At 46.7% G+C, this 12,957-nt stretch overlaps 1 protein-coding gene across 2 annotated transcripts in view; it reads right to left on the bottom strand.

Annotated features, from left to right (window-relative positions):
- RNF213 (ring finger protein 213) overlaps positions 1-12,957 on the bottom strand; it is a 1,978,231-nt gene that overhangs the window by 499,539 nt on the left and 1,465,735 nt on the right. For both annotated transcript variants that reach the window (XM_069199724.1, XM_069199725.1), the window contains one exon: positions 12,435-12,570. In XM_069199724.1, the coding sequence (XP_069055825.1) occupies positions 12,435-12,570 (136 nt within the window). The remainder of the gene's footprint in view (positions 1-12,434; positions 12,571-12,957) is intronic.

The raw sequence follows: 12,957 nt of genomic DNA, 5'->3' as shown, positions 1-12,957 counted from the left end.
ACTGTCCAAGAGCTTTTTTAACCCTGGGTCTCCCTGTCTCTGCATGTCAGAGTGGGAGTGGGATTTACTCTCCTCCTTCTTAGGGTTCTGGGGTACAGAGGGAGTCTCTGTGGTGGGCTTACCACCTCCCTCCTTAGGTTTTTGGGGACCTGTCCCCCCCTTCTTGGAGTCTCCCCCCTGGGACTTGACAACCACCCTGGTTCTCAACCACTCATCAGCTGCCTCCCCTAGCTCTCTAGGGTTGGTCAGCTTAGAGTCCACTAGATGCTGGCGTAACCTTTCTTGGATACAATTGGTCAAGATGTGCTCTCTCATGATCAGATTGTATAACCCCTCATAAGTATTTACTTTGTTGCCAATAATCCAGCCCTCTAGTGCCTTTAGTGAGGTGTCCACAAAGTCAACCCAAGACTGGGTACTGACCTTCTGGGTGTCCCTGAACTTCATTCTATATTGCTCTGGGGTCAGACCAAACTTCTTGACTAAGCACCTCTTCATACTAGGGTATGAATCTGCCTCCTCCCCCCTTAAGGTCAGAAGCCTATCCCTCCCTGAGTTGGGGACCAACTCCCACAAAAGGGAACCCCAGTATTGAGGCTTAACCCTTCTCATTTGGAGTGCCCTCTCAAAGGCCCCTAGCCACTTATCTATGTCATCCCCCTCTACATAAGCAGGAACCACCCCCTTGGGTAATCTGGGGCAAACTCCCCCACCCATGGACACCTCAGCTTCTTTATCGCTGCTTCCATCTCTTTTCTCTTTGTATGCCCACTTTTTCTTTTCTAGGGCCAGCTTCTCTGCTTCCAAAGCTATGTAGGCTAGCTGGGCTTCCAGCTCTCTTTCCCTGATGGATGGGTTCTCTCCTCCTGAAAGGACCCTCTTCCTACCACTAGCTTTGGGTCTGCCCCTAGTGACTGTATCCAGTGAGGACCGTTCCTCCTCTTCCTCACTTGGGGTCTGATGCCTTCCCTCCCCTGAGTGGTTAGAGTTAGCATCTTCCTCTTTTTCTTCCCCCTCTGGAGCTTCCTCTGTCTCTACCTCTTGGGCCTCAGCCCATGCTGTCAGGGATTTAATCAGGATTTGCTTCCTGAGATCAGGGGTTGCAGGCAACCCTCTCTCAATACACAACCCCCTAAGCTGGACTACTGTCAGTGTGGGTAGGCTAGCCAGATCAAGCTCCATGGTTCCCTAGTTTTGTGTCAACAAAAACTTTTTGCAAAAATTGGAAACAAGAATTTAGAAAAAATTACAAAAATTCAATAATTGAAATTAATCCAAATTAATTTTTTAAAAAAATTAAAATTAAAAATTAAAAACAATTTTTGCACTAGGACAATTTAAAGGATTTTTAATTTGTTTTATCTAAAACTGTAACGTGATATTGAACACAAGTACAGGATCCCGTCGCTGCTTCCAATTATGTTGGAAAATGGGTTATTGGTAGGGCAGGTAGGTACCTACACCTAGCAACAAGCCACAAACCTCCACAAAAGTACAGTTAGGTCTCAGTAAATTAATCCCAGCTCTACCCTTGGTAGCTTGGCATCGAGCGTCAAGGCTTAACTTAGGAGACAAAGTGTAATGCATTCAAATATCACACAACAGTAATTAAATAAAACACAGGAAACAGTTTAAAAATCCAAAACCAATTTATAAAAATAGCTTATATTTTTATCTTTAAAATGACACAAAAACGATTAAAATCGGTTCAGGGGAACCGGAGATATGAATTTTTAAAGTATTATTATTTTCTAGCGCATAGAAACAAAAAGCGCCAATCGGGTCATCTGGTTGCACCAGGACCGGGACAAAGTCAAACTTTCAGGCCGACCGCGATGGAGCCCTGCTCGGCTACAGGTCGCGGGAGGCCTCGGTTAAAAAGTTACCTTCTGACTTAGTCTTTATTTTGAAGTTTTTCTTCACCGGGACGAACCTGCCAGTTGGATCCGACCTCCTGGAGCCCTTGTCCGGATACGCGAAGTCGGTTTCCTCGGTGGTGATTTCTACCTTCGGACTTAGTCGTTTTTTCGAGATGAAAATCCTTCGACCGGGGTAAACCTGGATCTTGATCCGACGTCCGTGGAGCCCTTCTCGGATACGATGGCTGGAAGGTCCCGGTCAACTTTTTACGTTCGGACTTAGTCTCTTTTTCGGATGTTTTTCTTGACCGGGACGAACCACGAAGTCAGGCCGGGTCGCGGTTGAGGCAAGCCGGCTAGAATTTCCGCGTCGAGTCGGTCACTTTATGGAGCTTTTTTCTAAAATTTCTCCAATCTTTTCCAAACTTCTGGGGCTTCACCCAGATGTTCTTTTAAGGTTCTTTTGGGGTCCACAGCTCACCCCAAGGGTCCAGAAGTTCTGTGATGGTCCTTGGGAAGTGCGGACTTCAACTCCCAGAGTGCACCTGGCGCAAACTCCTTTTTGGCCACTGGGCAGTGGTCAGCTGGTCACTTTTTCAGGAGTTGGTGCAGGGGACTCTGGTTTAGCAATTTTTCACCTGTAGCAAACAGGGAGTCCCTCCTTGAACCAGTTGAAGCCAGGCAAAGTCCTTCTTGTGGTGAAGCCCAAGTGTGCAGCTGGTGCAGTCCTTCTGAGTGCAGGGTCCAGGTGCAGGCCAGGGGTCCAGCAGGGCAGTCCTTCTTCTTCTTTAGTTCCTTTCTTGTTGAATTCTGGAGGGGATCTGAGGCGTGGGTGCAGGTCTGCCAGTTTTATCCTTGCTCCTGGGTGAAAAGCAGGGGGGCCCTGGTCCTCCAATCAGGGACAGGGTCGTCCCCCTGTGATGACCACTTCCTGGGAAGTGTGGCAAAAATCCATCCCAGAAGGCAACAGTCTCTAAAAATCCAAAATGGATGAATCTGATTTTTAGAGGAGAGATCTGGCTGAGCCCACCCACTGGTGTGGCTAAAAATCATAAACACACCCCTCTCCTGCCCTCTCCTAATCTAATCAAGGGGGCACCTAGCTGTCTGGGGTTGCAGGATGTGGGGGTGTTGCTGGGTGCTCCAGATGTCCTTCTCTGCCTTTGAAGACCAGTTTGGCAGCCCTCCCCCTTCCTGCTTCCCCATCTGCTGAGGGGAGATTCTCTCCCCCAAGCACATTCCTTTGTGTGAAGTCAGGCCACTTCACACCTCATTAAAGTAGCCTGGCAGAAGCTGCTGCAGGCTGGCCAATCAGAGCACAGCAGCAAAAACAATGCAGAGCTGAAATTGGCAACTTTTTAGGTAAAGTCTAAACTTTTTACCTGCACTAGTTATATTAAATCCAACAACTGGAAGTTGTGGGATTTATTATAACAATCAATTTGATACCAAATTCTTGGTATGTAACACTTAAGGAGACTTTAAAATTTTAAATAAAGTCTGCCCATTCTAGCCTATGAAGGCCATTTACTTCAATGAGGGAAAAACGAATTTGGCTGTTTTTACCTCACCAGGGCTTATAAATCTATTTTTATAAAGTCCCTGCTTATAGTTACATGGCACCCAGCCCTAGGGGCACATAGGGCACACCTTAGGGGTGACTTATATGTAAAAATAAGGTGGTTTAAGACTTTGGAAGTACCTTTAATTCCAAAGTCGAATTTGCATATAACTTTAATTTAAAAGCAGCCAGCAAGGCAGGCTTGCTTTTAAAATGACACTGGGCACCTCAGCAATGCACCTAGGTGTGCACCACCTATGCTGTGGTCCCTAAACCTACATGCCCTACCATATACTAGGGACTTATAGGTAGGTTTACTTAGCCAATTATAATTAGCCTAATTTGCATATCCATTTTACACAGAGCACAGGCCCTGGGACTGGTTAGCAGTACCCAGGGCACCATCAGAGTCAGGAAAACACCAGCATAAAGTGGAAAATGGGGGCAAAAAGTTATGGGGCCTCTGCAATCAGCCCCAGTTTCTCACAAGTGGTCATCCCCAACTACCACTTTACCATCATATGACTTGGATACAATAAAAGTCCACAGTGGGAGGGGGTGGCAGACCAAAAATGCCACATTGTTACTGTGCTTCCAATACTGAAATACTTCTAGAGTCTGATTACTTCCTCCCCCAGAATTTCCTGACCCCAACAAATGCACCCGTTGTATAAGTGAACCACCAATTAGTCAGTAAATGGGGAAATTTGAATTGGCATCTTTGACATTAGGGCAATACAGCACTTACCCACTGGCTGAAAGCAGTATTAGAAATTAGAAAAACAGCAGAAATCTACATGACCTATTTGTTTTGTTTTTGGTAGAAGGAGTTTTAAGATTCAAATAAGGCTTTAACTAGATCATGATAAGAGACTGAGGGCCTGATTCTAACTTTGGAGGACGGTGTTAAACCGTCCCAAAAGTGGCGGATATACCACCTACCGTATTACGAGTTCCATAGGATATAATGGACTCGTAATACGGTAGGTGGTATATCCGCCACTTTTGGGACGGTTTAACACCGTCCTCCAAAGTTAGAATCAGGCCCTGAGTGACAATATTGATGTATGAGTAGCATAGAAAGTCTTCTCTCTTTTAATCTGCTCCTCAAAGAAAAGCATAGAGCTTGGTGCATTTCAGCTTTTTGGAAGTGAAGATCCTCTGTCGTAGAATCACTGTGTTAAAACATGAAATGTGCATGATTGAGAACACTCTTGAGAGTCTACTAGGAGGAATTTGTTGGTAATCACCCTCCGTGAGAACATTCAATCATTCATGCACAGTTGAATGTTATTGAGATATTTGATTATGTTGGGAGTAGGCGTTGGTTGATGGCTGGTGTACTTGTGGAGTTTGTCTGCTCTATTCAGCCATTTCAGCTAGTTCCTAAGGCTCAAAGTGTATCACCCAGCAACTAAAGGTTTGTTGAACAGTGCAAGAGATCGGTTAGTCTTGGGGGACTTTACAAAGGAATATTGCTGAGAAAGCAGAGCACAGAATGTGGCATTCTTGAATGGATCAGTGCTGGTGAGGTCTGACAGAAAACAGCATATGGGGTGGGAGAATGAGAGAGCAATAGTTTGCAGGCGTTTCATAATTAATCTATTATTGTGAGTGTCACATGTGAAAGAGTTCAATGATGATAAGTAGACATGTCCATCAGTTGCAGAAGACCATCAGATACCAATACTGCTTGAGTGTTATGTTAAAAATGGGGTTGTCTAGTGTCCCTAACAAGATGGATTACAAAGTGTAGGAACATAATCATTAACTTCTCTTAACTTTCCAAAGTCTGTCCAACAACTGATTAGTTGGTGTTCTGAAACAATAAAACACAGCCAATGTTGTATTTGCGACAGCGCAATAAATCTGATCTTATCTAACAATCCCAGCATAACACTATCAGTAAATGGTATCATTAGCAGTATTTTTAAATTCCCTTGGCAGGCCGGGAGCTTATTCAAATGTGAAAAGCACTTGATAACCCTGAACGCCTCTTATATATGAGATAAAAACTATCTCAGAACTGAACACGTTGGACACAGATTACCAGTTTTAATATATTTCAGTTACCCAACACGAGAATGCAGGCAGCCAATTTTAAAATTAGGGTTTGAATAAATCTCCTTTATTCTCAAGCCTTAGCTGCTGCTACCCTCTTATACTAAAATGTACTTGTTCTCACTCTTTACTTGATTGCCTTATTTTAATTATCTTGTTGTTGGAATCTTAGACCTCTTTTTAATAAAATTTAGTATGCTGATTCGTGATAGACTAAATCATGAATTGCTGAAATTAAAACTATGGATGTAGAACTAGCTCTCAGTTGGTTCTTAATTTCAGTGAAGGCGAATTGTGCAATTAAATTATGAATATAATACTGATTGATTTCACACTGTATTTTTGGTATCTGTCAGGTACTGAGGAACACTTAGCTTTAGTACTGCCTTATCTGAAAGAGACTATGGGCCTGATTACGACTTTGGCAGATGGGATACTCCGTCACAAACGTGACAGATATCCCATCTGCCGTATTACAAGTTCCATTATATCCTATGAACTTGTAAAACAGCGAGCGGATATCCGTCCCATCCGCCAAGGTCGTAATCAGGCTCTTTATCTTGCTGCAGATTCCTTACCATAGCATTATCCCAGTGTTAGACTGGATTCGGAAGATTTTCGAGACCAGTACTCCTGTGTGCTGGTAGGTGGCGTTGTTTGGCTCTGCGTGCACTGTTCATGCTGAAAATGACATCCGCAGCACCCACAGAAGCACCACCCAGGTGTGTGTTTCTTTTAACGACTTTCCAAGGCAGAAGCGCGGAGTCATTAAGAACGCTGACTGCTGATGTGGATAGTAAGGTTCCTAAAATGAAGCAGACCTGCCCCTAGAAATCCTTTCACAGAGCAGGGAGGATGGGTGGGTCTGTCACTACTGTAAGATCTGGTTGGGGAAGGGAGAAGGATCTGCCAGTGACTCAACTGCACCAATGCAGATATGTTGCAGTTCCCTCTGATCTGAACCATGTCAGAGAGACTCATATGATGCTGTCCCCAATGCAGCTTCAGGTCCCGCTGTATAGTCCACATATGGCAACGTGCATTTGCATCCAGCAGGATGCAAGTGGCCATGAGTCCCAACATCCTCAGAGTCTGTCTCACCGAAACCCAGGATAGAGTCCGAAACATTAGTATCATAGCATAGATATCATTGCCGCTCTGGAGGATAAGCCCAAAACTTCACTATGTCCAGATTAGCTCTGATAAAAGGTAGAATCTTGAGAGGGAGTAAGGTGTGACTTTGGCATGTTTATAGTGATTCCCAGCGAGTGCAGGAGGTTTGCCATAGTCTGAGGTTGGGAGACATCAGCCTGGGGTGAGCCAGCTTTCAACAGCCAGTCAGCTAGATATAGCAAGATTGACATCCCTCATCTCCACAGATGAGCTGCAACCACCAACGTCACCTTGGTGATCAGCCAAGGGGTGCTGGTGAGGCCAAAGGGAAGCACTGTAAACTGGAAATGCTTGCAGCCAACTGTGGACCGCAGATAAAACTTGTGGGCAGGCTGGATGGGAATATAAAAATATGTGTCCTGCAAGTCCAACAATACCATCCAGTCTCCTGGGTCTAGGGCTGGCAGAACCTGAGCCAAGGTGAACATCCTGCATTTCTCCTTCTTGAGGAAGTAGTTGAGAGGCTTCAAGTCTAGGATAGGATGAAGGTCTCTCACCTTCATCGGCACAAGAAAGTAGCAGGAATAGCAACCATGACGTACTTCTGGTGTAGGGATCCTCATAAGAGCTTCTTTGGCCAACAGAGCTGCAACTTCCTTGCGGAGAAGAGAACGATGATCCTTAGTCAGCCTGTGTAGGAAGTTGTCTCTGTGTATACTATCTCAAAGTGAGAGATAGTGTGCACCAAGTCCAAGGGTTCCCCCCTAGAGGTTGATACTGGCAAAATTAGATAATACTAATGCTCTATGTGGTCGAGCAGTAGACTTATCGGAGGGTAGTGTTAAGCATTTGTTGTACACACTCAAGCAATAAATCAGAACACACACTCAAAGACTTAACTCCAGGCCAATAGGTTTATATATAGAAAAATATTTTCTTAATTTATTTTAGAACCACAAGATTTAGGTAAGTACATAAATTGTAAGGTAATTCATACAGGTAAGTATGGAACTTTGAATTAAAACAGTAATGTACACAGTTTTGGCAAAAATGGTAATAAGTTATTTTAAAAGTGGACACAGTGCAAAAAAATCAACAGTTCCTGGGGGAGGTAAGTAATAGTTTCTCAGGTAAGTAAAGCACTTACAAGTTCAGTATCCTGGGCATAGGCAGCCCACTTTTGGGGGTTCAAGTCAACACCCAGCACCAGCAACACAGGGCCGGTCAGGTGTAGAGGTCAAAGTAGGGCCCAAATAACATAGGCGCCTGTGGAGAACAGGGGTGCTCCGGTTCCAGTCTGCTAGCAGGTAAGTACCTGCATCCTCGGGGAGCAGGCCAGGGGGCTTTGTAGAGCACTGGGGAAGACACACAGGCACACAAAATACACTCTCAGCAGCACAGGGGCGGCCGGGTGCAGTGTGCAAAGTACATGTCGGGTTTTGCATTAAAAGCAATGGAGGGACCCGGGGGTCACTCTGGCGATGCAGGCAGGGCACAGGGGGGCTTCTCGGGCCAGCCACCGACTGAGCTAGGATGAGGGCTGCCAGCTGGTCACTCCTGCACCAATAATTGGTTCCTCTCAGTCCTGGGGGCTGCAGGTGCAGTGCTTTGTCCAGGCATCGGGTTCCTTTGTTACCGGGCAGTCGCAGTCAGGGGGAGCCTCTGGATACTCTCTGCAGGCGTCGCTGTGGGGGTGCAGGGAGGTGTCCACGTCGTTGGAGTTGCCTGGGAGTCCTCTCTGCGTCGTTGGTTCTCCTGAACTCGAGCTAGGGGCGTCGGTTGCAGAGTGTGAAGACTCACGCTTCCGGAGTAAGGCAAGAGTCTCGTTAAAGTTGGTTTCTTGGTTGCTGTTTTTGGACAGATCCGCTGTTCTCTGAAGTTTCTTGGTCCTTTAGGTGCAGGTCAGTCCTCTGAGTCGTCAGTGGTCATTCATCCCGCTGGATGCGTCACTGTGTAGATTCTTTGAGTCTGGAGACAGGTGGGTAAGGCTGGGGCCAAGTCAGTTGTCGTCTCCGTCATCTCTGTGGGGCTTTCAGGTCAGCAGTCCTTCTTCTTTCTTCAGGTTGCAAGAATCTGATTTCCTGGGTTCAGGGTCACTCCTAAATACTCAATTTGGGGGGGTGTTTAGGTCTGGGGGGCAGTAGCCAATGGCTAAGGTCCTGGAGGGTGGCTACACCCTCTTTGTGCCTCCTCCCTGAGGGGAGGGGGGCACATCCCTATTCCTATTGGGGGAATCCTCCAAAACCAAGATGGAGGATTTCTTAAGGCATGTGTCACCTCAGCTCAGCGCCTTAGGGGCTGCCCTGACTGGTGGGTGACTCCTCCTTGTTTTCCTCATTTTCTCCTCCGGAGTTGCCGACAAAAAGTGGGGGCTGTGTCTGGAGGGGAGCGCATCTCCACTAGCTGTGATGCCCTGGGGCACTGTAACAACAGGCATGAGCCTTTGAGGCTCACAGCCAGGTGTTACAGTTCCTGCAGGGGGAGGTGAGAAGCACCTCCACCCAGTGCAGGCTTGTTCCTGGCCACAGAGTGATAAAGGCACTCACCCCATGTGGCCAGAAACCAGTCTGGTTGTGGCAGGCTGGCAGGAACTGGTCAGCCTAACACTGGTGTCTCTAAGATGCCCTCTGCGTCCATTTTTCAATAAATCCCACACTAGCATCAGTGTGGCTTTATTATGCTGAGAAGTTTGATATCAAACTTTCCAGATTTCAGTGTAGCCACTATGGAACTGTGGAGCTTGTGTTCGACAAACTCTCAGACCATATACTTTTTATGGCTACTCTGCACTTACAATGTCTAAGATTTTGCTTAGACCCTGCAGGAGGATAGTACTGATGCAACTATGCCCTCATCTGTGGTATAGTTTACCCTGTCTTAGGGCTGTAAGGCCTGTTAGAGGGGTGACTTACCTATGCCACAGGCAGAGGGTTGAGGGCATGGCACTCTGAGGGTATTGCCATGCTGACTTAGTCATTTTCTCCCCACCAGCAGACACAAGCTGTGAGGCAGTGTGCATGTGCTGAGTGAGGGGTCCCCAGGGTGGCATAATACATGCTGCAGCCGTTAGAGACCTTCCCTGACCACAGCGCCCTTGGTACCAGTTACAAGGGACTTATCTGTGTGCCAGGGCTGTGCCATTTGTGGGAACCAAGGTACAGTTTAGGGAAAGAACACTGGTGCTGGGGCCTGGTTAGCAGGATCCCGGCACACTCTCAATCATAACTAGCATCAACAAAAGGCAAAAAGTTAGGAGGTAACCATGCCAAGAGAGGCATTTCCCTACCGCCTGTCTTGAGATGGTGGCAGGGTTGCGGGAGTAGTTGGGCAGGGAGTAGCACGTTCGGACTATCTGTAAAACTCACCTGTCTGATGTTATGGACTGCCAGTGAGGCAGGTGATGACAAAACCTGCCACCAACTCAGTGCCCATGATGGTATAAGGGCAGATTAGAAGGGTTTGCAGGCTGCAGCTGCAGGAGGGGTGGTGGACTGACCCAATCTCTGGGTGTCTGATCCACAAGGCTTGGGGATACTGCACCCTTGGGCATGCAGGGGACATGCATGGCATGGTGGCCGGGTGGGAACTTGCACGGTTGGTAGCCCTTTCCATAGCCATGAATGAGGTGAAAAGCAGACTGGTGATGGTGCGACCAGAAGATTAGCCCAGGAACTGGGCTGTAGCCCAACTGTCCTGAAATATCTCAAGCACAGAGTCCATTTTATCTCTAAAGAGACAGGAGCCATCAAAAGGCACGCCCACCAAAGAAGACATGACATACCCTGAAAAGCCAGTACTACATGGCCAGGTGTGGTGCCTTAGGGCCACAGTCGACAAAACCGCTCTGCCTAGTAAGTCAGTCGTGTCAAGTCCACATCAAATTGTGAACTTTGCTGCATCTTTCCCATCTGCTACAGCTTGGGAGAGCACAGCTCAGGCGTCCTCAGGCATCACTTGTGCAACAGTATCCCACAGAATGTGGAAGTTGCTGCCCAAAAGGCATACAGTGTTCACAGACTGCATGGCCAGGCTGGCGGAAAAAAACATCTTCTTCCTAAGTGTCTCCAGTCTCTTGGATTCCCTATCTAGAGGAGGCGTAGGGAACGCACCAGGGTTGACATGAGAGGTGAAAGCGTGGACCACCAAACTCTCACAGGTGGGCTGTTGAGTGAGGAAACTTGGGTCCCTGGGGTGGGGTAGTGGAAATGGGTGATTGTCCTGTACACAGGAGCCCCTGTGTAGGGTTTGGACCAGGTACCCAAAAGGACATCTGTGAGGGTGTCATTAAATGGGAGGAACGGTTCAGATGGGGAGACTCCTGGCAGAAGCACATCTGACAAGACATTAGTCTTGACACCACTGAGGGCAACTGAAGGTCGAGAAACATCACAGCCCTCTGCACCACCATAGCAAAAGGCGCTCCCTCCTCCGCAGCCACAATCTACCACCTGGGGAATTATTCAGCTCATTGGCTACACCTGGATCCTCACACCACTCCATGCCTTGTTCATAAGGCTAGACTTATAATGGGTCCAGTGACACCTCCCATTCCTCCATAAGACCAAACCGATAGGAATAGGGCTCAGGATCTAATCTAGAAGTCAAGGCTCCTGATGGAAGAAGATATGTATCTGAATAAAGGTTCAAAATGGAGATGCACTGCCTGTGGGTGCCGAAAGCCTCTGCATCAGGACCAGTGGCGAGGAAGGTCGAGATCACACAGGGCCCAAATGCAAACCAGAGGGGTCAGGCCACCGAAATATGGTGCACTTGGTGTCACAGATCTCTATGAGTTGGGCAGGGGTCGGTCTGGCTTCCTGAAACTCGGGGAAATGCAGAGTCGGCCCAGGCACAGTCAACTTCTGAACAAGGCCTAGAATGCGAATGCATCCACATCTCATCGGCAGACGAATGTGGAGAAGTCGAAGTACACATCCACTTCTTCTTATGCTTGGATTTACACGAGTGTCCTGAACATTTCGAATGGGGCGATGGCTTGGAGCCATAACCAATCCCGTGACCACCTTCTTAATTGGGACTTTGGCCGGCATGGAGTCACACGATGGGCTGTTATAAGCTTGAGCAAGTGCTCCCTAGAATCCTTCGGATGCATTGCGAGGCAGTCGGAGAACAACTTTGGGTTGTGGTTGCACCTGCTGCACCACAGCCAAACAAGGTGCAGGTCAGTCACTGACATCAGCTGGTGACAAGCACTGCAGGGCTTGAAGTCGGCCTACATAGATGACATCCTGCCAACGCAGGAGGTAAACCTAAAGAAAGAATCGACAAAACTTCAAAAAAATAGCTCTGTCACAAAATGACTGAAGTGGTAACTCTTCCTGGATCTGCACTGGCTGGCACGGAAAGAAAAGAACGGACGCCAGCAAGCCTGGGTGGCGCCTATATAGATGCCGTGAACGTCACTTCTGGCGCAGATGACGCAACGATGCAGACGTAGCTGAACGATGCCACCTACCGGCACCCAGGAGTACTGCTCACGAAAAATCTTCCAAATCCAGTCTGAACCCTGGAATAATTAAAAAGGTAAGGAATCTGCAGCTAGAAGACTTTATCATATGGAATTTTATTGCCGCTGACAGAGAAATGACTAAATAAATTATAATTCACTACTATACTTTACCAAGTACACAATATTTCAACCACTAAAGTGTGAATAGACATATACAAAACTACATCACTTGTGTTCTTTTTTTCAAGACTTCATGAACCAAACAAAGGAATGAGGTACTATGTAGAAATCACAATTTCAACAATTAAATATGCGTGCTTAATCCATATGACTGGACCATATGCTAGATCTGCACATTCCATAGGATCACCTGAAAGTCCCGGCTTCGTGCAGCGCATCTGGGTTGGAGGCCTCTTTTACAACCCACTCACTAGCATTCATAGATCTTTCTTCTTGTTGGTTTAGCAGGTCATAGAGACGATTCTTCATCAACTCAAGAAAATCAGCTAGAAAGTAAGAAAGCAAACACTCAGTAATGCCACATCTATAGACAACTGCAGGCACCAATGTGGTAACTCAAAGGCAGGAGAGACAAGAAAAGGTAATTAACTGTAATCATAATTGCTCATTATGTATGGATGTTGGGTATGATGTTTATCACCTGTAGAATACATTCTGTGGGTTGGTTATCCTCTGAACCTGTGGAAATTATTCTATAGATTAAGATTAACTGTAAAGGTTTGATTATCAAGAACGTCCATTTATTTGAAGTCAACAGTTTGCATCCTAACAAGGTTGTGAATGCCTAACAGGCTTTAAGCAGTTACCGCTACACACAAACCTTACTCATCATTGTACTGTGTTCTTTTCTATAAAACTGTGCTGGTTATTGG

Source organism: Pleurodeles waltl, chromosome 7 (genome assembly GCF_031143425.1).
Source record: "Pleurodeles waltl isolate 20211129_DDA chromosome 7, aPleWal1.hap1.20221129, whole genome shotgun sequence".
NCBI lineage: Eukaryota > Metazoa > Chordata > Amphibia > Caudata > Salamandridae > Pleurodeles > Pleurodeles waltl.
The sequence above is the reverse complement of the archived record's forward strand: the minus strand, read 5'-3'. Positions and strand labels throughout refer to the sequence as shown.